At 40.6% G+C, this 27,103-nt stretch overlaps 1 protein-coding gene across 1 annotated transcript; it reads right to left on the bottom strand.

Annotated features, from left to right (window-relative positions):
* BLID (BH3-like motif containing, cell death inducer) lies at window positions 1–26,763 on the bottom strand. Its single transcript, XM_053202549.1, is given in 4 exon segments — window positions 1–1,224; window positions 1,226–1,338; window positions 1,341–1,382; window positions 26,667–26,763. Coding segments are annotated over 4 exon segments (405 nt in total). The 3' UTR covers window positions 1–1,071.
* Window positions 26,764–27,103: the final 340 nt, after the last annotated feature.

Below are 27,103 nucleotides of genomic sequence, written 5' to 3'. Positions count from 1 at the left end.
CAGAAATTTCTTTAGGAGTTTCTCTGATGGCAGCTTTAGAGAGGTCAAAAAACGAGGCCCTCTCGGCTACCTTTCTGCTTGCACCTCTCACGATGACCCGGACAGATGAACCCAGAGCCTCATTCTTGTTCTCCTTCTGGCTTCGGAAGCGCCCCGTGCCCTCGATTCTGACCATGGGGCTGGAGTGGGGTCAGGGTAGTGGAAGGAAGAGAAGGGAAATACTGGAATGCCTTAGAGTAAAAGCTCTAACAAAACACCATTTGCATTTTTGTCACCTCCCTCCACCAACTCCACAGATTTAGTTCTATTTGCTCTAAGGCCTGAGTTCATAAAAACCTAGTAGAATTTCTATTTCTTTGGGCTCTCTTTGCTGTCACCCCCAGCTTTTCCTGCAAAGGGGAGGAAGCGGATGGACTTATTTACAACATAACTGCGATCTGATTCCTCCCCCACTTTAAGCAAATAAAGATGCCTAGTGAAATGAACGGATTGTGTTCTTTAAAATTGAAAACGCATGTGAACGCATCACCCGTCAGAAACAAGCTTAAGGAAAGTACAGGAAGAAAATGAAAGGTCTGTGAATAAACAAGGTTACAGTGATGTACACTGTTGGGTACAATTTAGTAGAGCAATTATTAACAACATGACAAATATCTGCCTCCAGTGCACAAATAAAAGGCGCTCAAAACCACAAAAGGGTAGTGATGTGCTATGCTGTCCTGAGGTTTAATCACAGAGCTTTTGTTTTGTTTTGTGGGTGTGTGTTTTTTAACAAAATACCATTTCCCACTCCCCCCCCCCTCATTAACTTGGAAGCTTAGTTTTAATTAAATGCCATTTTACTTTTTAGTGGCCAGTTTATCTTTTCTTTTCCATTTGGTTTCTCTGCACAATGTGAATCAGACAGTGATTTGGAAGCGTTATGGGTAAAAGTGGGTAGAAAAGCATGCTAAGAATTGGGTCATCTTGTTGAAATCAAGTTCACTTCTGTGTAGTAGAGCAGGAAGAATGGGGGAAAATCTGCCCTAATATCTTGCTGTATCTGTCCCAACTTCCTCCTTTCATAGGGCCTCAGCAGGGGGAATTATGTAGCAATGCAATTTGCATCCTGGTTAAATAGGAAGGTCTCTGGAGCACATTTTCAAGAACACCCCCCCTCGTGGCAGAGGAGCCAAGATTGTACCTTGTAAGAGGAAACACTGTTTCCTTAGGCAATACAATATAGGCTTTTTGTTGAAACTGGCAACTGTGTTCTAGTGACAGGCAAGAGGGTCCCTTCTGCCTCTGGATAAATGGAATAATGGCCAGAAGCTTGTTCTAACCAGGCAGTACAAAGTCACTCTCAGTTTCCAAGATCAAATAGAAAGGTCCCTCCTGGCTTCCTGCAACACCCAAATGGAACACAACGCATCCACCATAATTTTAAGTTACAGTGTAAGAAAGTTCAGAATCAAACACTCATTCATTCATTCATTCATTCATTCAGCAAGTTTCTATAGGGCAGCTCATATAGACTGGGCTCTCCTTATGCACAATGTTAAGTGGAAGAAGAAAGATTACATCCTGCCCTTCTCTTCTTCTCAACTCCTACTATCCTTGGTATTTTCCTTGATTTCAAGTGGCAACTCATCAAAAATCCTCAGCCGATAATAGCTTCCAAGGGTTCACGTATTCATTCCAACCTCTTCTAACCTGCCTCCACCTAGAATATCATTTGATCTAGGTTTGTGTGAATAAACATTACTAATTAATACGAAGTCTTGATGATGTCCTCTCAAGTTTGATGCTCAGACTACAAAGAAGCTCTGTCTTCTACCTAAAGGTAAGAAATCTCCCCATGTTGATCTCTGACATCTAAACAGCAGGGATACTTTTTTTTAGATTTTTTTTTCCCAAATGTGAACAGCCCTGGGAGTATTTGCTTCATTTCTTAGTCAGCAAGAACCTAGAGCTGTGGATGCCTGAGGGAGTCATTCCAACCGAGACTAGAATTTCAAGAGAGAAAATTTATCCAGCTACCTTGTCTGGTGCTTATAATGCATGAAAGTATCAACCTCCCCATGGCAGACTACAGGGAATGATCAGTGTGAAGTAAGTCATCTCCTCAAAGATGTATTGCAATAATTTCCCTGCTGAAACGGCAAGTTCCTGACCATGGTATTGTACACAAATAGTAAATAAACAAATGCCATTATGCTGTTGTTGTTTTCCACACTGGGAAGACCTCAGAACATCTTGCTTCAACTGATAGGCTGGAATCGTTGAAAAACTTGCCTCCCCTTCCTAGTTCTTTGGCTAAAGTGTATCGGGAAAATGGTGCATTAGTCATTATTTCTAATTGGGAAAAGCCTGATTATCATGAGAACCCTGGTTAGGTGATTTGTAGAGTACTATTGTGTTGAGAGCCAAGAGACTTAAGGTAGAAGCATCTTAGTTAGCAATAGCAGAGAGGTTATGCGATTGGATCTGGTGTTTCATATATCTACTATCAAGATATATTGAACAAGAGGGGCGCCGGGGTGGCTCCTGAGCGTCTGACTTCGGCCCAGGTCACGATCTCACGGTTTGTGAGTTCGAGCCCCACGTCGGGCTCTGTGCTGACAGCTCAGAGCCTGGAGCCTGCTTCTGATTCTGTGTTTCCTTCTCTCTCTCTGCCCCTCCTCGGCTTGCACGCTGTCTGTCTCTCTCTCTCAAAATAAATACACATTAAACAAATTATATATATATATATATATATATATATATATATATATATGAACAAGTATTCAGGGAATACTTGGGTGTTTTTCTAAACTTACAGTAATTCCAACACTCAGTTGGAAGTGGGGGGCACATAATATTCTACTCTGGCAAAATTTAGAGGTAACCTGGAAAAAAATCCATCAAGTGCCTTGTAGAAAATCAAACGGGCAAAAGCATAATTGAAACCAATAAGATGGATAATGGAATCATTCAGGCTTGGATCTGAAGCCCAGATCTGCCACTTAATAACTCTGTGGACTTGGGCAAAGTACTTCACTTTTTGGAAACTCAGATTCCTGATGTGCAAAATTGGGGATGATTGGATTTTCTATGCCTATTTATTTTGAGGTTAAATGAGATAAGGAATATAAATTGTTTATCACAATGTCCAGCTTATAGTAAGCACTCAACAATGTCAGTTTCCTTATTTCTCTCTCTTTTTTGATGCATGCTTTCCTGATTTCCATTTAACCTATTTTGTGCATTTATAGAACACTGACTTTCTATACAGTTTGATTGATTTAATAGTCCAATTTTGATTAGAAATGAGTGAGGGAAGAAACCCTGGGGTGGCTCAGTCAGTTAAGCGTCCAACTTTGGCTCAGGTCATGATCTTGGGGTTCATGAGTTCAAGGCCTTCATCGGGCTCTGGGTTGACGGCTCAGAGCCTGGAGCCCGCTTCAGATTCTGTGTCTCCCTCTCTCTCTGCCCCTCCTCAGTTCATGCTCTGTCTCTCTCTCCTTCAAAAATAAATAAACATTTTTTTTTTAAGTGAGTGGGGCAGTGTTCCTTGTTCTTCTATTTTCTGGAAGGGTTTTGTAAGATTAGTGTTATTTTAGAGGTTAAATTATTCTAAATCTAACACATGGAAGGAATATGAACATGGACTGGTGCTTGCCATTTTTGCAAAAGATGCTCCTAATCTACTGAGGAAGTCAGAAACATGCACGTGTAGCTACAAATCAGACCAGGATAAGTGGAACAGGTTGACGAAACATTGGCGGTAGATGGTATCTATCATGTGCCAAGCACCATACAAGGTGGCAGAGACTCAGAGATAAAGAGGATGCAATCGTGAAACTTTAAGGCCCTTCACTTAGCATAAGAAGAGACATATGGGCACACAGCCGCATAGGAAAGTGGGGAATACAAGGGCTACTAGGTAAAGTAATGGCATGAAGAATGTGAAATCACTTCTGTTGGAAGGGTCAGGGGAAGTTTCAAGAGGAGAAGATATCTACGGTAGACATATTAAAAATAACGAGGTCAGAACTTCGATAAAATGGACAAATGCCTTAAAAAATACAACTTACTCAAATGGACACCGATGAAACAGAAAATCTAAATGGCCTCGTATCTCTAAGAGCAATTAAATTCATTATCTAAACTTTCCCACAGAGAAAATTCCGGGTCCACATGGTATGACTGGTGATTCCTATCAAATATCCAAGTAAGAAATAACGCTAATCTTACAAAACTCTTCCAGAAAATAGAAGAACAGGGAATACTTCCCTCACTGATTTTTTTTTTTAATCAAAATTGGGCAAACAAATTATAAGGCAATCACAGACCAATATACCTGATCAACATAAACGCAAAAATCCTTAACAAAATTGTAACAAATCAAATCTTGCAACATATTAAACAGCATTGTCTCCCATTAGGATTTATTCCAGAAACATAAGGGATTTATATCTAATAATCAAAGTAATTCATCCTATTAGTAGGATATATGGGAAAAAGCACCATTATTTCCATAGGTGCAGAAAAATCATTTGAAAAAAATTCTTATTCTTTTTTTTATTAAAAAACCTCTCATATTAGGAATAAAAAAGGAATTTTTTCAATCTGATAACACACATCCTACAAAAACTTATTATAAACAAAATCCCTAATGCTTAATTATAAAATCATCTCCCCATAATATTGGGAAAAGGCCTGCTCAAATTACTTCTAGTCACCATTTCACTGGACATCTATCTTACTAATTGTAATAAAGCAAGAAAAAGAAAAGGCATAACTAGAAAAACCAACATGGCTTTCTTTTTTCTTGTAACTGATGTAACTTTTTGTAATTGGTGTGCTTGTTTAAGTAGAAAATCCTAAAATAATCTCTGTAACAATGGCCAGAATAATTGCATTTGGCAAATTATTATCTAGCAAATACAAGATTAACATATCCAAGTCAATTATATTTTTAGGCACTAGCAGCAAATCATTAGAAACGAAGAATTTTAAACCATTTATAACAGCATCATAAAACACAGTATTTAGGAGGAAATTTTCTAAAATATGCGTAGAGTGAGTTCAATTGTGACTTCCAAAAGAGATGTCAACCTGGAACCTCAGAATGTGACCTAGTTTGGAAAAGGGGCCTTTAAAGATGTAATTACGGTAAAGATCTTGAGATGAGGTCATCCTGCAACAGGCTGTCCCCTAAGTCCAATGACAGAATCCTTATAAGAGACGGAAAAGGAGACAGCACTGAGACCTAGAAGGAGAAGGCCATGTGAAGACATAGGCAGGAAGATTGGCTGAGGAACACCTAGGAGACTCCAGAAGCTAGGCATAGGACAGACTCTCCCTTCAAGAGTCCAGAAAGGGGGCACCCGGGTGGCTCAGTTGGTTAAGCATCTGACTTTGGCTCAGGTCACGATCTCACGGTTCGTGAGTTCGAGCCCTGCATCGGGCTCTGTGGTTCGTGAGTTCGAGCCCTGCATCGGGCTCTGTGGTTCGTGAGTTCGAGCCCTGCATCGGGCTCTGTGTGGAAATTAATTAATTCACTGATAAGAAGGAACAAATGACTTACACATGTAACAGTATGGGTGTGTCTCAAAACCTTTATACTGAATGGAAGAAACCAGAAACAAAAGAGTATATACTATATTGATTCCATTTCTGTAAAATTGTAGACATTGCCAACTAATCTATAGAGACAAAAAGCAGATCAGAGTTTGCCTAGGGCCAGGGTGAGAGAAAGACCGCAAAGGGACACACAGAAACTTTTGGAAGTGATGAAGATGTTCTGGATTTTGATTGTCATGACTGTGTTGTGGATGTGAGTCTGTCAAAACTCATTGACTGTATATTTTAAATGGATACAATTTGCTGCGTGTAAATTATATCTCAATAAATTTGCTACACATACGGAGTAGAAAGATAGCAGCTGGACAGGGGGGGAAGACAGGGCATGCAGAGAGAAGCATAGGAACAAGGCACATAGAAGACATCTACGCCTTATCTCGGAAAATAGTTTACACATTCCCTCCAGGCAGCAACCCTGTCTTGTATTTTATCTACGGTCCTCTCGGTGTCCAGAAATAAGGAGGGTAACGATGCATCTGAGTTGCATGGAATTATTCAGTATATGCCCACAGGCAGCTGTTTTGAGAGTGCTACAGGTCGACTACCAGAAGACTAGGTAGAAATCCCAGTCCTTTATCCTGCTGAGACCCGCGGAAGTCATTTCACCTCTCAAAGCCAAACCTGCGTAATGAACGTAACAATATCCCCACAATGCAGTTGTTGTAAAGATTAAAATAATACCTACGAGAGTCCCCAGGAATATTCCAGTACATGCTACATATGCATGAAACAGTGGGGCTTCCAAACATATTTGTTGATTGACATCCCGACTGTTATTTGCTTGTTCACATACTCAAATCTCTTATTATCTGCATACGTGTTTTCTATGTCAAACGATTCTCCCAGTCAGAGACGTACTTTTACGTCACTTTGGTCAATGAAGTGCTCCAGAAATTAGACTTGATTTTCTCTCTCTACCTCTCTATCTATCTATTGATTTATGGGAGAGAGAGGGTGCAAGCGAGCGAGGGGCAGAGAGAGAGAAGAGAGAGAGAATCCCACGAGGGGCAGAGAGAAAGGGGGAAAGAGAGAGGGAGAGAGAAGCAGGGCTCACCTGGATGGAGCAGGGTTCAAGATCACCCCATGCAGGGCTTGAACTCACGAACCATGAGATCATGACCTGAGCTTAAGTCGGATGCTTAACCGACGGAGCCACCCAGGCGCCCCTAGAGTTGATTTTAATATTAGATTGGGCAGGATACAATTACCAAAGTAAATGTGTTCCTTAAAAAAAAAAAAAAATCACATAAAGCATTCCACAATAGAGGTGACTGGGGATTATGCATTGTTTCTAGATTTTCTATGCCACTGCTTTGAGTACTGCAGTCCATGGAGAGCAAACTATTGTCTAAACAAAAACCAAACACACAAAAGATAAACAAGTCATGGGTAAATGTGGTCCCAGTGTGAAGGTTTCAAGGAGAAACTAGAATAATAGATACAGTGAGGGCATATGATTAAAGAAAATTAAGGCAGAAGGAGGCTCCTTAACCCAGTTGCTTAGAAGAGGTAAACTGTTAGGAGATTGTCTTTAAGAAGTAACCAGACTCTTTTAGTAAGGAGCATACAGGCATCCCTTGTCCCCAAAATAAAATGGATAATATAATCACACTGTCAAAGGCTGGTTGATTCATAGGACCGTTTGATAGAAATGGCAAATTATAGATGAGAGCAGTCATACTCGTTGAGAAATTCTGAGATTGAAAACCTCCGATGAGCTTTATTTCTCCACGTTCTGTTGTACACTCTTCGTGACATACAGGGAGGTGTGGGTTGCTTTTTAATACATTTTTGTTGGTAAGCAAATTTCATTCTTTAAAAAGATTTTCTTTATGTGTTTATTTATTTTTGAGAGCAAGCCAGAGTGCGAGCGGGCGAGGGGCAGAGAGACAGGGAGACGCAGAATGCGAAGCAGGCTCCAGGCTCCGAGCTGTCAGCACAGAGCCCCACACGGGGCTCGAACTCATGAACCTCAAGATCACGACTTGAGCCAAAGTTGGACGCTAAGCCGACTGAGCCACCCAGGTGCCCCACAAATTTTGTTCTTTTAGTTTAGGGGTGAGCAAACTAGAGGCTTTGAGCCAAATCCATCCTGCTTCGTGTTGCACTAGAATCTTCTTGCTCCCGTTGGTTACTCTTGATATGGCTGTTTTTCACTACAATGAAAAATGGCGGGATTCCGCCATGGTGGGATTGAGTAGTTGCAACACAGACCCTATGGCCGACAAAACCCAAAGTATTTACTCTCCGGCCCTTTCTAGATAAAGTCTGATGGCCTCCTGTTCTAATGCAACGTTAGATCTGGATACTGGACCATCTGCATCGATGTTATATCAAGAATAGGGGAGCTGTTCTAAAAGGATCTCTAGAAAGTCTTGTCTTCTCACGGTGTTAGTGGGATCCTCTTTAAAACTGAATTCCCCCCTCTCGCCTGAAACCATTTTGCTAAGATGAGAGAAAGGCTTTTCAAATATTGCCACCCATCTCGTAAGTTTATGGACGGAATTGTGCAATGGACTCAGAAAGAGAAGTTCAGTTTCAGGGTGCCACTTACATAGAACCAACTAGGAGGCAATGTGAGTTTCTCTGTTGTCTCATTGAGGGGCAGGATTTATCCTCGGACTTCTATCTGGCCATGACTAAATTCTGAGGCCCTAGAACCACCTGTGCCAGCAAACAACATAAAACTGGACAGAGAGGACACCTTCCATTCCTCAGACTGATGTTCATTTTTGCTTAACTTCTCCTCGTTTATCACCTGACCTTTAGAACCTGAGACTCTATTGGCTCCCACTTGTTCGTCTTTTGTGAATTACTCCTCTGTACTTGAACCTTAGTCTGCTGTCAGAAAACCCTTCCTGCTTCTTTGAACTTCTTCTCCGGTTCCTTCCAGACAGCACTGGTCTCATGTTATCCATATCCCAGGGTGAGCCTGGGTCTTTAGTCCTCTCTGGGTTCCAGTTCAACCATGTATAAAATGGGAATGCTATGTTTTCAGGTTCTCTGCACAGATCTACTAAAGACAAGTGGAAAGGTCACTAATGGAGATATGAACACTAAGTTGCAAGCATAACAGATTCTCTTTTTATTTCAAAAAAATTTTTTTAACGTTTATTTATTTTTGAGACAGAGAGAGACAGAGCATGAACGGGGGAGGGTTAGAGAGACGTGGGGCTCAATCTCAGGAACTGTCATATCATGACCTGACCCAAAATCAAGAGTTGGATGCTTAACTGACTGAGCCACCCAGGCACCCCCAGATTATCTTAATATTGATATTACTAAAGGCAATCTAAATGACGGTTGTAATCAAACTATTTCTGCATCAGTTTAAAATGGCCAATCTAGGGGTGCCCAGGTGGCTCAGTCAGTTAAGGGTCTGTCTGACTCTCGGTTTTGGCTCACGTCATGATCTCACAGTGTGTGGGTTTGAGCCCCGCTTCAGGCTCTGCACTGACGGTGCAGAACCTGCTTGAGATTCTCTCTCTCCTCCTCTTTTTGCTCCTCCCTGCCTTGTGAGTTCTCTTTCTCTCTCAAAAATAAATAAACTTAAAAAAATAGCCAATCTTGGGGCGCCTCGGTGGCTCATTCGGTTGAACGTCCGACTTCGGCTCAGGTCATGATCTCACGGATCGAGGGTTCAAGCCCCGCGTCGGGCTCTGTGCTGACAGCTCCGAGCCTGGAGCCTGCTTCTGATCCTGTGTCTCCCTCTCTCTCTGCCCCTAACCCACTCGCATTCTGTCTCTCTCTCTCTCTAAAAAATAAATAACCATTAAAAAAATTTTTTTTAAATAGCCAATCTAGAAATTATCATAAATTTGAAACTTAAAATACTTTTCCTCTAAAATAGTACAAGAGAGAAGAGTATGGCCACATGTTCATTTTTAGAAAAAGCTAAAAATAGTAAAGAAAGAAAAGAATGCTACATATCACCTGACATATGCAAAGCCCACCTTGGTACTTAAATTTTTTTCTTAATGTTTACTTATTTTTGAGAAAGAGAGAGAGAGAGAGAGAGAGAGAGAGAGAGAGCACGCGTGGGGGAGGGGCAGAAAGCAACGAGACAGAATCCGAAGCAGGCTCCAGGCTGCGGGCACGAAGCCTGATGCAGGGCTCAAACTCACAGACTGTGAGATCATGACTTGAGCTGGAGTCAGACGCTGAACCAGCTGAGCCCCCCAGGTGCCCCCCACCTAGGTACTTAGGAAGACGCACAAATAATCCTCAAGAGCTTAACACAAAACCTGAAGCTCTGAGCTAATCGTGCTGTTTCGTAACCTTTCAATAATAAAATATAGTTGTGATCTTCAAAGTGATTGTTTCCCTTTTCTGTCTCTGCCCCAGGGCTGTGTGTCTAGCGTACTCTTCAGTGCTTGGCGCTCAGAGCGCTGTTCCATGGTTACCGGGGACAATACTCTTCAGAAGCATTGAAAACAACGGCATTCCCATTAGTGAACGAACACCACTTAACTGGTTTAATAAAATGGCCACCAGTGAAATTGACAAAATGGTGTGTGTATACGCGTATACGTGGAAGAAGACACCCAATACGGCAGCGTAATATTTATTTTTATTTTTATAATCCCACGGTAAGCTAAATTTTTCTTGCCGCTGCTTGATTACAGAAAAGTTTATCCTTTCTTCACTTTGCAGACATGAGACTTTGCTTTCCATCCCTAAAACACATACTAACTCGTGACCTAATAATCTATACTGTACCTAGAGCAACGCACCCCGCCCACCAGTTCTGAGTCGGTCAGTATGTTGTCAACCTCGACCTCCTGGCGCCCACCCTGGGAGACAGCAGTGAGCCAATCACCCACTTTTGGACACTCAGCGTGGCAAGCTGAATGTCTCCACAATACACTACGCCTTGATTTTAGAGCCCCCCTTGTAACCGCGTGGTGACTCATTTCACATATAGTGTACCGCCATTTTGGTTAACTGTTTCGCCAGGCCCAACTATGTTTCAGAGAAACGAGCTGCAGGTGGCATGGGGAAGCAGTTGAAAGGCAAGCACAAGAGAGCAGGAGGGGCAACTGCCAACCGTCAATACTAAGACGACTAAAAAGCAAAAAGCGAAGAAAGACCTGATGAGAGTGTGGAATTCAACAATGGCCCATTCTGCTAAGGGGTGACCCTTAGCCACCAAGTGGGTTAGGGGCAGAAAACTGCTTTAAAAGGCTAAGCAGGCAAGAGTGTTGTGATGCCCAGGTAGGTAAGCTTTTAGTCTTATAAAAATTTACTTCCGCGGCAGACCTTGTTCCTTGATAAAATCAGGTAGCTGAGGAATTGCTGATATAATTGACGAAGGGCTCATTTAGCCCTTTTATGGGGCCAGCTTACCTTTTTTTCTCCCTTGCTCTTGCGTGTAGGGTCTCCAGGGAGGGCAAGCCTATGTGACTTTGGCCCCGTGCATAAGCACAGTCAGGTGCTTAATGAATGTCTGGTGACGATGATGAGCAAGAACTTAATAACAGGGTCTTCTCTAAAGGCTGATTAATGGGGCTTCAAGTTAATATGATTTCATTCTCTCTTGGCACTCGTACTTCAGTGGGTGTAGAGAGATGACAAATTGAACATTCATTGAAAGAAGAAAGCAGAATGTTCGATTTGGAAGTATGTGGATTGCTTTGTTAGAATATTTGCTGATGGTTAAAGAATAGGATTTCCAAGATTTTATTCCCAGGACTCATTCTATGACGTGGACATAATCTATCATCGCACACTTCCATTTCCAAGATGTTCATAACCGCATTTACCATTTGCAACATATTAAGAGGATCTGCAAAATTAAGGGATCCTTGTTTTAATCAGAAACGGTATTTGGTGCTTTCGCAACCATCCACCGATGAGCCAGAAAACCAAGGGGAGTTGACAGCTACTGTGGTCCTATGATTCTGCCATACCACAAAGGAAGCATTCCACAGAAACCCTTCTCTCCATGCTAGTGGATGATGACTCTATAGTCTTAGGCTCCCGTCTGAGATACTCTTGCCTCTCATCACCACTGAGTCACACAAAAACAGGAAACCCAACTTTCCCCTAAACAGGATTCTCCTTATTGGTTCCAGCCATCATTCTCCAGATTTAAAATGTGAAAGTTATCTTCGATTGGCCCCCGCCCCACCTCCCACCCCCCCTCCCCAAATCGCTTTTTACAAAAGTTACAAAGTCTGTCGCTCTTCTGTGAACCCGGGTCTTTTATTTGTTCCTTCCTCTCCACTTCGCACTATTGTCTTTGACCAAGTTCTTCGCCTCCTCACCTCCTGGGTAACTCCAGCCGTTTCCCTACTGGCCTCCCTCTCTCCAGTTTCTTCCCTCTCCAGTCCACCTGGAGCTCCATTTAAGTTCTGCTTTCATTGTGTCATTCTCTAACCCAAAGTCTTCATTGGCAACTTATGCCATCTCGTATCTGTAAGACCATGCATCTAAGAAAACCTCACAAGCAGGATAGCACGAGAGAATCACTGTCATTAGCAATAATGACTCTTCCTGGCTTTTAGGACATGACATAATGTAACCCATCTTCCTTAAGTGCAACCTGATTTGAAACTGCTGGCCAACACATTACCTTGGGCTCTAGTTGGGTCAGGCTCCACGCTGCCAACAAGCATGACCTTTATCACGTGTTCCCTGCAGAGGGAGACCTGGAAGCTTCCTGACAGTGAAGGTGGGAGCTTTTTATATGGTGAAATGACCAGACATACATGGTTTGCCCATGAGCTCTGTTCTTGACCCTGTCTTGTTTATTTTATTAAATCCTTGAAGGAAAAAAAAGATTATATTCTTATCAAATCTTCCGATATGAAAGGTGAGGGGAAATAAAAGCTATGCCAGCCAACAAGATCAAAGTTCAAAGAGAACTTCGGCAAGAGGTCAAAATGAAGAGCACCGAATGTGACAGAAATAAATAAGTTCTGAATGCTAGATTCAAAACTCCAACTGAACTGGGTGGGGGAGACCTCACATAACAATTCTTTTAAAATATTTCCAGGGGAGGAGACCAGCATAAGGGTGAGAACGTGAGGAACAGGGTACAAGAGAATGGATTATTTTTAAGGTTTGGTTTAAATACGAACCCAGCCAACACACTGAGTTGTGAAGGATCTAGAAATCGCATAGAGTATGTAGATTTATCCATGTTTCTCTTGAAAAGAGGACATTAAGAAAAGATGTAATGTCTTTTCTTTTAGGACTATCCTTAAAAAAACAGGGGATAGGGGGCACCTGGGTGGCTCAGTCGGTTAAGCGTCCGACTTCGGCTCAGGTCATGATCTCTCAAGTCTGTGAGTTTGAGCCCCGCGTCGGGCTCTGTGCTGACAGCTCAGAGCCTGGAGCCTGCTTCAGATTCTGTGTCTCCCTCTCTTTCCGCCCCTCCCCTGCTGGTGCTCGGTCTCTCTCTCTCTCTCTCTCTCTCTCTCTCTCTCTCTCTCTCAAAAAGGAATAAACATTTTTAAAAAAGGGAATTGAATTATTCCCTGCAGCAACAGAGGGACGAATTGGACCCACTGGTGGAATAAGATGTATTCGGAAGTTAACTTCTATGACTAAAGGTGTTCAAGTAGTAGACAGTGACATCAAGGCAGGAACTTTTTTTTTTTTTTTTTTTTTTTACATTCTTAGAGTGTGGAGAATCTAGACAACCTGAAGTTTGTCGATTTTTACCCCTGAGGTGCAGTATTGCTCCCCCCTAGCCCCGGTAACAAATTGAACTGTGCTCACCACCTCTATACAACACTGATCATATACGCTTTCCGCTCAGACCTCTCTCTGCCTTGTCCTTCTCACTAGACTGGGAACTCCTCGAAGTTCTATATAGTTCAGATTCTAGCACAGTTCCCAGGGAACTAAGGTACTCAATATATTTCACTGAATTAACAATTGTAAGTTTCTACCGAGGAAAATCCTCCCTTCAAAGTCCGGCATGAGTTCCCACTTTCCACAAGATACCTCCCCTACTCCTACAGCTTTCTATTCTGTGCCATACTATTTGCCAGAATATAGTTCTCCATTTCTTTCCTTGTATTGTGTGTGTTTAATGAGCGCCATACCTATCTCCCCAACTAGACGTCAGTCCCAGTGAACAAAAGGATACCGTTTAAAAATTAAGCCACCCACTCATCACTGTGCTCGGCACTGAACTGATGAGTGATAATGTGCTTGCTGGTTGAGTGAAACGTACTCTAGAAAATTTTAACATTAAGAAAAAAAGTCTTATTACAAAGAGAAACACAGTAACAAAGAGAAAAATAGTAACTTTATAGTGGAGAAACATGGCAGACACTCCCTTAACCAAGTGATCAAAATTAACATCACTAGAAAGACTAGGAAGGCATCATTGGCTCTGATATGATGTCATCATCTCTCCTGCGGACTTCTTGCCAAAAAGAAGTAACCACAATCTACTCATCAGAAAACATCCAAACTGAGGGACAGTCTACAAAATACCTGACCAGTAGTAACCATTAAAAATATCCGGGTCATAGAAGACAAAGAAAAGACTGAACCCCCCTCACAACATGAAAGACACTGAGGACATGTGACACTAAATGCAGTGTAGTCCCTGGACCAGGAAAAGGGCATTAAAGGGCAAAGTTGAGAAATTCGAATAAAGTCTATGGATTAGTTAGTACTATTAAAACAATGTTGATTTCCAAGTTTTGACAATTATACGATGGTTATAAAAAATGTTAACGTTAGGGAAATTTAGGTTAAACGCTGTACTATTTTGTAAGTTGTCTAGTAAGTCTAAAATTCCTTCAAAATAAAACATTTAAGCAAATCACATTTTGGTTTTCTTCAACCCATTAACCAGAGAATAGCGTCTATGAAAAGCTTATACACTTTGAAGAGGAAATGGTCATTCGTGGTAAAGAATTTGAGTGGGGATCCAAACAATTAAAACCGCTACCTTTAACACAAACAAGGTACAGTTGATTCTCGCTATTTGCGGTAGTTATGTCTGTAGAGGTGCCACAAACACTGAATTAGCGAATACTGAAGAACTGCTCCCAGTGGAAGTACGAGGAGCGTTTCCTGCAAGCTTCTGGTCATGGTTTCATCAGCCGATCAATACATAACCTTGATTTATGTGTGTTTCTGTTTAAAGACACCTTATTTAATATATATTGTTGATTCATTAACATTGAACTCCCAGCCAACAGCTATAACTCATGACTGAATGAAGCTTATCTAACACGTGTATTTTCTCCAAAAGGCACGTGACAGCTTTTCTGTGCTTAGGACCTACACAGCGGCCGGGGGGCCATTTTAAACATTGAAATCATCAACAAAAAGTGCACAAATGGGGAAAACGTGGCACTAAATAGATCTCAAAAAGGACACACTATGAGAGCCGAAACACGAAGGCAGAAGGAGGTCACCTTGTTTGACCTCAGCTTGGAACATGTGAATGGGGCGACATAAATTTTCAATGCTCTGTGTGTGCCTGCAAATGACCACAGAAGCATTGCTAGTATTAATTTGGGTTTACAAATAACTACATTTTAGTGAGTTGGCAAACTTGAAAATATGGAATTCATAAATGAGCATCGACTGTACCCGAAAACATATCGAGTGATTGTGAACTTACGTACCTCTGCCTTAAGTGAATAAGAGAATGAGTATAACAGTTGCATTTGAAATGACAAATTGAATTCTTGAAAAATTAGAAAGCAACTAAGGATTCTCCAATCATCAGAGCCCAGCAGAAAGAATGGGGCTTCTTCACTAAGACTTGCCCAGTTTGAGCATCACAATTTTCTTAGAGATGGAGACAGTTCGTGAGATTTCTCTCTGAACTTCCATTCTGTCTGGGGGTGTTTTAATTCTATAATTCAGTTCTATTTCAGCTTACTACCTTTTCCTCCTTGCTGTCTGAGGGCCTTTCTAGTACCCTGGCCTCAGTAAGTCTAACGATATTTATCCCCTTTCATTTCCATGACTACAGTCAACAGTACACATGGCGATAACCTGAACTTCATCATCATCTGGAATGGCCCCACCCTCAGGAAATCTCTTACTTGCTGCACATCCACTCCTCACTTGTGTTGGATGTATTTAATTTCTATTTGTGATAGAAGAAACCTCAAAATTCCTTCTGATCCCCTCAGTTAATCACTGTCTTCTAGCTGTACTTAAACTATCTCTATTTAGTCAGTAACATTTGTGAAGACATTTCAGTGATGCTTTCACTAGAACCCCAGGATCTTAATCTTCTGATCTTTTATACCTTTTCATTTTCCAAACTCTGATCTTGAGTATCGCCATTTGTTTCCTCTGCGTCTATCCCGGCCTGCCAAATACTGCTGTAAAAATGCACAACACCATACTGTTTAAATCCAAAATAAATTAATTTACTTAATCAACCTTCGGCAAGTATTTGTCATCCTTATTCTTACTCATCTACTGTTGAATCCCCATTGCATGGACAGGATATGCCAAATATTCCCTCCTCTCTGTACACGTTGCCAACACTCTAGTTCAGACTGATACAGGGATCACCTGAGTCTATGGTAATAACCTCTTAACTAGTCTCCCCACTTCCTGTCCTGTCCACTTTATACGCTAATTAATCATCTTAAAGTGGACAGTTAATCAACCTACCTGCTCCCTATAGCTACCTGGCAAAATTCCAAACACCTTTACATGGCACTCAACTCCTCCCATGAACTGATTTCAGATTGCTTGTAAAGTCTTTTCTTCTTTCTACTACGTCTAAGCCCAAATGGACTCTTTCCATTCCCAAATAGGTCCCACTTCTTGCGAATTAAGCCCCTTCTTCACATTTTTTTCCATCAGGAATATTTTGTCCCTAATTTCTGTTCCTCAAAATCTGACGCCTTCTTCAAGCCCAGCACAAAATACGTATCTTTCATGCAGCCTCCTACTGATTCTACAGTTGGAAATATCCTCTTCCTCTGACTCACTGCAGCATTTTGGAATTGTATGTAATGCATTTATATTTGTGAAGTAATTATTTTGTAATTACATTATTCCCTTCACTACATTTCAAGATCTTTGAGGGCAGGAAATATCATATCTACCTTGCATTTACCACAGCACCTAGCATAAATGCTCAGTATAAAGCACTATTTAATAACTGAATGAGTGAATGTGAGATATATATATATACACACACACACACACACATATATATACATATATATAATTTATGTATAACAGAGAAGATTGAGCACATACAACACATTGTGAATGGCCCATTATTATTGGTGCTAATTACGGATTAACTATTGATAAATTAAAACTTGAAACAGACATAAAAGAAAAGAGAACAGAAGATCAGTAGATTAACAATTATTTGATAAAGTGAAATGAAATTGGTTGGGAAAACCAATGAGTGGTTAACTATCGTCACAACTCTCTGGGCAGGGCTGTACTGAAATCCTTTCAGACAGAGAGATGTATTAAAATGTATTCACTGAATTCTTAAATTGAATAGACATTGCTAGACGCAGTTGGCATCGTAATAGTATGTCACTTGATTGGAAAGACTTTTTAATTTTGTAAGTGAAAAAGGTAACTCAGTATTTACTGTCTATTCCATTTGGACAATGAATGCTAACAAAACAAATAACCGTCACCACTATCACTACCACCACCATCATAAAATCTATTCCTCAGTTTAAAAAACTTCAAAAACTATAGTAGAAATGTGGCTCAGTAGGAAGCTACAACAACTGTGGAAGGTTAGTAACATCAAAGCAAAGCCATTCATCATCTTCATGACCATGATGGTTTTATTTGCACTCAATAAACAATGCAGAAAAGGGTAGATTTCATCAAGGAAGATATCCTCCCCTGGAAGTTTCATCCCATTGCAGGGAAATCGCATGTGATTCCTCAGAAATAAAAATTAAGTAATAAAATTTGGTCAATCGCGTTCTGATAAGCATTAATGTTTCGCATTGGGCTTGATTCTATGCAGCCACAGTTTACTGAACACTTACATTTCTGAGAACTCCCAATATTCTGAGGAAACTTTTCAAAAGCCAAGCCTCAACCGCATCCTACTTTCACTTGGCTATTAAACGTATTTCAGGGTCAATCTTGTGCACTGAAACAATAGCAGAATGAAAGGAAAAAAAAATCCCTAGATGCTCCAGAATGCAAAACAGAACGGAAACGTGGGGTGCCAATGTCAGCTGAGTTTACCACTCCCTAAATCACGGGCCTATCAACATTGTTTACTAAAAGAAAATCTGGTTCAAGTGAGCCAACACTTATTAAGCAACTATTATGTGTCTGCTTGGGAATAAAAGGGTGATTGAAATGGTGTCTGTCCCATCAAAGGATTCACTAAAGCTCTCAGTAAAACAGACGTGTGTAACACTCATATAATGGTATGCTAACTGTTTGAACAAAGTGTTAGTTGAGCATAAAAGGAAGGGTTGCCTGAGGGAGGTGAGTGGGAAACAGAAAGAGAGAAGGTGACCTTTGAGCTAGACTTCGGAGGACACCAACAGTCCAAACAAACACATCTTCGACCATGAACACGGCCCTCAGCGGGGATCTAAGTTTTAGGGTAATTTCAAAGCATGCGCTATGAAAGTAATGGAGAGGAAAGATAAATCATGGTAGAATGTGATGAGACACCAAACAGAGATAAGTTAGTAAAATGAGCTATGTTCAGGAGAGTGATACTCTCCCTTAAACCATAAGACTGAGGGATGAGGAATATACACCACATTTCATGTTGAATTTATTGTGGGAGTGACCTAAGAGATATCTTCGCTTGACGCAGTGGGGGGCTGGGAGTGACTTACTGGAACTTGTAGCATATACTATATAAGAGAACCCGTAGAAAAATGATCACCTCTTAAGAAATGCTTTCGTTTAAGGATAAGCAACCTAATCAATTGTGTAGTCAGTTACAGGCTGTCGGAGAGTAATGCATTGTGTTTATATGGCCTTTCTCCTCAGTGCTGAACTAGAACTGACTTCCAAATGATAAATCAGGACTGGGGAAGCAGAAAGCACAATGGAAGGGACTGATCATCCAGCCCCCGGACAGAATTCCTCACTACTACCTGTTTTTATCAGAAAGGATCAACATCCAGACACTTCCCCGGAAAGTAAAGAATGGCCTGAAGCTTACCCAGTTGGCTTAGGAACACAATTCATGGGTAATACCAGGGTCTCGTCATCTGCCTTCTTATTCGGTATCTCATGTCCACATTCTTTTCACCTGTGTATGCCAGAGTAAGTTGGGCAAGTAATCAGCTGAGAAGCTCGAAGTCCTCTGGAAGTAAGACCTCTTGACTGTCCCTATATTTATTGAGGGTGTCCAGTGTCATCTATGGAGATTTGATTTAAAAAAAAATCAACAACAACAATAAAACTGTTTGATTTTTAGTCCCAGATAGACAATTCAAAGTATCACCTGATGGAGAAGGCATAAAAAGTTTGTACAACCCAACCCCAGAGGTGGGGTTGGGGGGGGGGGGGAGACTCCTTAAAAGCATGGTCTTTGCCAACACAATCCCGAGGAAATGACTTTTTTATTAAAAAATTGAGATTCCTCCCAATGCTTCATTTGTCTTGATAAATGTAGCTCAAGGCACAAAAACACATTCTTAATAAAGTTGAAATGCACAATGATTATGCTTTATTTATCATGCTTGTATTTCTCTAGCAATTTTTATTTTTCTATCCTTCCCAACATTTTTAATTTCCCATGTGCCTGAGATAGAATGTAAAATTAAAACAACAATTAAACCAAATCTCCATTGAAGAGCTTTCTTGAGAAGTACGGCAAAGGTTTACTGATTTAACAGGACAACATGTTTATAATTTGCTGGTGGCAGAAAAATAATTCACTACTGGGGAATTCTGACATCTAAAATCTACATATTGAGATGCTGGAAGGGAACTAGAGAGGATGTCTACGATTTTAATTTACTTATCCTATTTAGAAAAAAAAAGCCACTTGAGTCATTCTGGCTCACTTTCCTTAGCATTAGTCATACTGCATTTCCTTAAGCCTGTGAATGTGTTTCTATGTAAATAAACTGTGTAGTTCACTTGGGGATAAAAGTCACAGTATTTAGAGATTATAAAGACCTATTAGATCATCCGGTCTGGCCCATAAGAGATAGTCCCTAGATAGGGAACGTAACTGTTGATCTTTGCCAAGAGGCCAAGAAGAAACAGTTGGCAAAAGTATTTTCCAGGCTTTTTAAAAATCTTAACTTATCTAATAGTGCTTCGGTCACTTCCCAAGTGGACTAGTAAAATTATCATTAAACAGTTTCACTTACCAGGGAGGCACAAAGCTTAACTTATCTGAGCTGACAATGTTCCAACTGCCTCCATTTGTTGAAGAAATGCTCTTGTTTGCAAAATATGAACAGTAAGGGATCTGCTCTTTGAACTGGCTGGGGAGTTTCCTTTCAGTAAAGAAAGTCCGAAGGCAAGTTCTTCTTAACTTTTTCCTAATCTATTTTCACAAGTTTCAGAGCAAGTAGATAGATATTAAAGCATGGATTTGCTCAAAGTAGAAAATAAAAACAATAGACTCCCATACCAGTAAAAACTTACTACATTAAAGATCAAAGTGTTTTCCATTCCCAGTGGCTACATTTCATGAAACTGGGAGTCATTTTGAAATTTAAAGTATGGAGAGATTTGGAATTATGGTAAAAGTCAAAGAGCAAATCGGTAAAATGAACCCCAAAGAAATAGTGAAGATACCTATTCTGGTAAATATTCCCTTTATCCTGAAGTTCTCAAATCCTATTTCAGACACATCCAAATGTTCCCTCCACCCAGACCATATTCAGAATATTGCTAATGCTACTCTGTAGTATCGACACCATGGTGGAAGCCATATAAATAAACACATAAAAAATAGCACAAATAGGAAAACTAACAAAGAGTAAAGGGTGAGTTGGTGCTGTAAAGGGAAAATTAGATCCAAATGCTTTAACTAGAGTTATTTCTCATCTACTAAACACAAACCAATACAACAACCCATGATGTACATCTTCTATTTTTATGGAGTTAGAATTTCCAGAGTGGGTTTGATATTTGTGTCATAATATATTATATTATAAATGCCGTTTAAAAAAATAGTGTGGTCCTTGACTTCTTGAAGTCTACATCCTAAGCCAAGGACTTACGTTCCATTTAAGCCTATAACAAATTTGAGGATTTCCGTGGAACTCAGTAAGATTCTCCACATGCTCTGAGCATGCACTGTGAGCTAAGCCCTTTGCAGGTGTTGTAAAGAATTATAAAGGAGGTCTTAGATATGGTCCCTGCCCTTCCAGAGCTTACAGTATTATGGAAAAGATAAGTATCTACTCTCCCATCCCTCATCTCCCACACAGGAGTGACTAATTTCTGTTACCTAGCTTATGTTAACTTTAGCTAGAAAATCAGAGTCCACACAAGAAAGTAGCACACTCAGATGGGGAAACTGGGGGAGGTTTAGTGAAAGGATTATTTGCAAAGATTGGGCAGAGTTAAGAAAGACACTGAAGATGTGTAAGTGTCCAAGTACTAACAGCAGGAGAAAGTCAGTACCAAGCTTCAGCCCGAGGGGACGTGGAGGGGGAGTGGTTATCAGAAGAGGGAGAGCAAGTGAGCGAAAGACTGAGAACTAGAGATGTCAGTCAGAGCGGCCCCCATTCTTGGTAAGGAATGAAGCCAGGTCAACCCCAAGGCCTGCAGGAAGGCAGGGGGATTAAGTACCTCTCTCTCCACTTTCCCTTCTGTCTCCTGTTTGGTGCCTCCCTATTGGCCAAACACATCCAGAAGCCAGAGGGCCAAAGGGACTGTTGAGGCAGCCCCTGAAGATCGATCTCTGAGTGTAGAGAACAGGATGAAAAAAAGGTTGAGAGAAGATCTGACAAGGCAGAAAACAGCCATCAGAGGTGGGTAAATTTAGAACCACACAATTTCACAGGATAATGTACATGCTGTATTCAGAACTAAATATTTTGGGAGATTGGTTAAGAGTAGGGTCTAATTTCCAGGAGGAGGTCAAACTTTCACTCTTCACAGATGACATGATACTTTATATGGAAAACCCAAAAGATTCCACCAAAAAAGTGCTAGAATTGATTTATGAATTCAGCAAAATTGCAGGATGTAAAATCAATGCACAGAAATCAGTTGCATTCCTATACACCAACAATGAAGCAACAGAAAGAGAAATCAAGGAATCTATCCCATTTACAAGTGCACCAAAACCCATAAAATATCTAGGAATGCATCTAACCAAAGAGGCGAAAAATCTATACACTGAAAACTATAGAAAACTTATGAAAGAAACTGAAGGAGACACAAAAAAATGGAAAAAATATTCCATGCTCTGGATTGGAAGAACAAATACTGTTAAAATGTCAATACCACCCAAAGCAATCTATATATTCAATGCAACACCTATTAAAATAACACCAGCATTCTTCACAGAGCTAGAACAAACAATCTTAAAATTTGTATGGAACCAGAAAAGACTTTGAATAGTCAAAGCAATCTTGAAAAAGTAAACCAAAGCTGGAGGCATCACAATCCCAGACTTCAAGCTGTATTACAAAGCTATAATCATCAAGACAGTATGGTACTGGCACAAGAACAGACACTTAGATCAATGGAACAGAATACAGAACCCAGAAGTGGACCCAGAAACGTATGGCCAACTAATCTTTGACAAAGCAGTAAAGGATACCCAATGGAATAAAGACAGTCTCTTCAGCAAGGGGTGCTGGGAAAACTGGACAGTGACATGCAAAAAAATGAACCTGAACCACTTTCTTACACAACACACAAAAAGAAACTCAAAATAGATGAAAGACCTAAATGTAAGACAGGAAGCCATCAAAATCCTCGAGGAGAAAGCAGGCAAAACCTCTTTGACCTTGGCCGCAGAAACTTCTTACTCAACACGTCTCCGGAAGCAAGGGAAGCCAAAGCAAAAATGAACTATTGGAGCCTCATCAAAACAAAAACCTTCTGCCCAGCGAAGGAAACAATCAGCAAAACTAAAAGGCAATTGACAGAATGGGAGAAGATATTTGCAAATGACATGTCAGATAAAGGTTTGGCATCCAAAATCTACAAAGAACTTACCAAACTCAACACCCAAAAAACAAATAATCCAGTGAAGAAATGGGCAAAAGACATGAATAGACACTCCTCCAAAGAAGACATCCAGATGGCCGACTGACACATGAAAAAAATGCTCAACATCACTCATCATCCGGGAAATACAAATCAAAACCACAATGAGATACCACCTCACACCTGTCAGAATGGCTAACATGAACAACTCAGGCAACCACAGATGTTGGCGAAGATGCGGAGAAAGAGGATCCCTTTTGCGCTGCTGGTGGGAACGTAAACTGGTGCAGCCACTCTGGAAAACAGTATGGAGGTTCCTCAAAAAGTTTAAAATAGAACTACCCCACGACCCCGCAATTGCACTACTAGGTATTTATCCAAGGGATACAGGTGTGCTGTTTTGAAGGGACACATGCACCCCAATGTTTATAGCAGCACTGTCAACAATAGCCAAAGTATGGAAACAGCCCAAATGTTCATTGGTGGATGAATGGATAAAGAAGACGTGGTATATATATAATGGAGTATTACCCAGGAATCCCAAAGAATGAAATCTTGCCATTTGCAACTACGGGGATGGAACTAGAGGGCATTTTGCTAAGCGAAATTAGTCAGAGAAAGACAAATATCATATGAATTCACTCATATGAGGACTTTAAGATAAAAAACAGATGAACATAAGAGAAGGGAAGCAAAAATAATATAAAAACAGGGAGGGGGACAAAACATAAGAGACTCTTAAATATGCAGAACAAACGGAGGGTTGCTCGAGGGGTTGTGGGAGGGGGGATGGGCTAAATGGGTCAGGGGCATTAAGGAATCTACTCCTGAAATCATTGTTGCGCTATATGCTAACTAACTTGGATATAAATTTAAAAAATAAATTAAATACAATGGTAAAAAAAAAAAAGAGTAGGGTTTAATTTGCAACAGATTTTTTTGGCACTTTTCCATTAGATGAGATCACAGTCGATATTAACTTGAGTTTCCAACGTAAGCCACAGAATGTAAATGGTAAACTCTAGTTTAACCAGTATTCTGCCAAACCGGTCTATAATTGGCACTTCTGTCACCTAACGATACAACATAAATTTAGCTTTGCAGTGCTGGTCTTGAAGCACAAGGTAATTTCAAAGCATGAGCTATGAGAGTAATTGAGATTAAAGATAAATCATAGGTAGAATGTGAGCTGAGACACGAAATAACTCATAAATCTTAAAAGAAATATGACATTGGATTTAAAACCGTTTTAGCTTTAAGCAGAACATAACCTTTACTTTCTTAAACTGGTCATTCGTGTCCCTTATATATGACAATTTGGTTAAAAACCCCGTTGATGAACCAGAAAACTCTGCTTCTTGGTCATGAAAGGTAATAAAGTTTTCTCTCCCCCCACCCACAAAAGTTTACTTCCCATAAATTCATTTTGTACCTTTCTGTTCAGTCTTTGGGGATCTGTTCTCCTTGAATGATGCTTGATTTAATATGTGTTTTGCATATTGGTTCCAGTATTTTAGCAGCACTTCATTACTCAATAATAAAAAGCTACAAATAGATTAAAAGACTTTTAAACCTTCAGAGGATTCAGAGCACAGATCACGAGTGCCCATTTATGTTTTGAAGTTGCTTATTAGCAGTTGACTAGAAGCAGCATATCACTATAACACTGTAGCCCCAATCTGCCCCAATTCAGAATTCAAGCTATGATTTGAATTCTATACATTTTATTCAAGTTTAAAAATGGCAACCACAGAACACTTGGGGCCTTATTCATTAAACAATGAGTCATTCTGGAATGCCTTCCCCTCCTTCCTGGACTTGGTGAACTTTTATACATGAAGTTTGGCTGCCCTTGATGTGACTGAATCAACAATTAGAGTACTAGTATTGCAATGTATCAGCCTGGTTGGGAAACAGGTCTAAAAATTTCCAGTTCAGTGTAAAAGCTGAAAGCTCATGCCGCTCTTTCTACCCCCCTACCAAAGCCAGTGTAGTCATCTGACAGGATCGGGTGGTAATCAATAACGTATACCCTCCAAACGTTTCAGACTACACATAACACAGAAAATTTGATAATTATTTGGGGCACCTAAACTGTGCGGATAACCCCTTAAATGGATTCCTGAACCAGAATATTTTTACCAGGGAATGAAGTCTTTAAATACTCAAGAAATGGAACATCCTAATTTTAGCATCCGATGACAATTCATAAATTACAGAACAAATTTCTTTCTGAAGTTCTATAGGATTCTCATTGCAAGGAAATTTTCTTTCTTTTTTTTTTTTTGTTTTTTGCTTTTCTTTTTATTATACCTGTATGAGACAATAAATGCCAATTAAACTTACCAATGTAATCACTTTTATAACATATGTTATATGGCTCCTGGGTGGCTCAGTTGGTTAAGCGTCTGACTCTTGATTTCGGATCAGGTCATGATCTCACAGTTCACAAGACTGAGCTCCACGTTGGGCTCTGTGCTGACAGCGTGGAGCCTGCTTGGGATTCTCTCTCTCTCTCTGCCCCTCCACCCACTCATGCTTTCTCTCTTTCTCAAAAAAAAAAAAAAATTAAAAAATGTATGTGTAAGCCAAACCATTATGCTGAACACCTTCAACGTACACAGTGGTGTATGTTAATTATATCTCAATAAAACTGGGGATAAAATGTTCTACAGGAACAAGAAGTGACCTTGACTAAGATTTCATGAGAGACATTCTCAAGTGAATGGAAAACAAGACCATAAAAATATGTTTACATATGATCTTTATATGGCCATCCAAAACAATCTACTTTCAGGTAATTTTCAAGTGAAATCTCAGCATAATTACAATGTGCTGGTTACTGCTTTTGATCCCTTCCATACACATATTGGTCCACAGTCTATCCTAAGCATACGACAGATAAAGGCAAGATGCACAAAAGTAGGATAGGAAAGAAAGAGGCAGCCATGTCTCTTTGGTCACATGTTAGAAAGTACCCCATAAAGCCTCTTACCCTGAATTTGTTTCTTGAAAGGTTAAATCTCACTTCCCCCTCCCAGAACAGTAACTATTTACTAAAGCAACAGAAAGAAAATGGAGGAGACAGAATTTTCCATCTAGAGGAGTCTCAAGCCACATCAAACATGATGTTGTGTGGACTTCCCCCCCCCCTTCCTTAATGCACCATATAGAGAGGGCTCTCATGTTGTAAAGGTGTCATATATATTTTCTCTTCACTCAAAGCTTCCTGAATGAAGAGAGATCTATTTGTCTCCATGGTGTTTTCGCCATTAACAGTATCAGAGCCGCAGGAACACAATGGGAGATGTGTTTTCCGTTAACCTCTTGACTCAGAGATGTCCTGATGCTAAACGTTATTGCATTTTGCATTAGCACAGAACAGTGGGAGTTCTGTGACTGATGTAAAAGGGTTGAGAAGGGCCACAGAAGCTCTCGTGTGCTCCATACCGCAGTTGGTGGTGGAGCACGAAGCACATAATTTTTGTTTAGAAAGAGCACAAACAGGAACCAGGGAAGGAGGTCGTGAATTTCGCATAGTCCGCCATCCCCCCTTCTGTTCACCACTGAGATCACTTCTACTGGAAAATGATAGTCAGTGGTTTAACATACCCCCTTTGTAGACATTAACTAGGCAGAAATTAATTTACTTCTCTTTCTTACCCCAGTGATCTACAAACATGGAAGGACCAAGAGGATTAATAGTGACTGTTTTCTTAGGCTACTTTCACCATCGCTTTAATGTGGCCTTCAGCGTTGACAGCTTGTTGTGGTGACCATACTTTCCAGCCATTACCATGGTGCTCATGTCCCTTTGACAGCACAGAGACAGAACTGGGAATATCTCCTGCCACGTTATAAAACAGAAGGATATGGAGGCGAAGAAGAGTCTAGTCACTGCCATCTAAGATCCCTGAATGACAGTCCCAGAACTGCAGTCTATTCGATCACAGAGGTATCTCAGAAATTACCTGGTTCTACCCCATGGACGTAGGTGTTTGGACACTGAAAGTTGGAAAGTTTAAATGATGGGAGTATGGCAGAACCAGGTTTGATACCTGCACTCATGTCCCTGGTTGAATTCTTTTTACACGTGCTATTCAGAGATGTTTCTGCTGAGTGAATGATCACTGCAATGCAAAAATCTTTAGGACTATGGCTCAATGTCGTAGAGTCCCTATTTCCAAGATGCAACCGTCATAGGGCTGCATCTTGGGTTCTGTGTTGGTGAAAGGGACTAAGATATATATATTTTTTAATGTTTATTTTTGAGACAGAGGGAGACAGAGCATGGGTGGGGGAGGGACAGAGAGAGATGGAGACACGGAATCTGAAACGGGCCCCAGGCTCTGAGCTGTCAGCACACAGAGCCCGATGCGGGGCTCGAACCCACGAACCGTGAGATCAT

This window comes from Acinonyx jubatus, chromosome D1 (genome assembly GCF_027475565.1).
Source record: "Acinonyx jubatus isolate Ajub_Pintada_27869175 chromosome D1, VMU_Ajub_asm_v1.0, whole genome shotgun sequence".
In the NCBI taxonomy this organism is placed as follows: Eukaryota; Metazoa; Chordata; class Mammalia; order Carnivora; family Felidae; genus Acinonyx; species Acinonyx jubatus.
The sequence above is the reverse complement of the archived record's forward strand: the minus strand, read 5'-3'. Positions and strand labels throughout refer to the sequence as shown.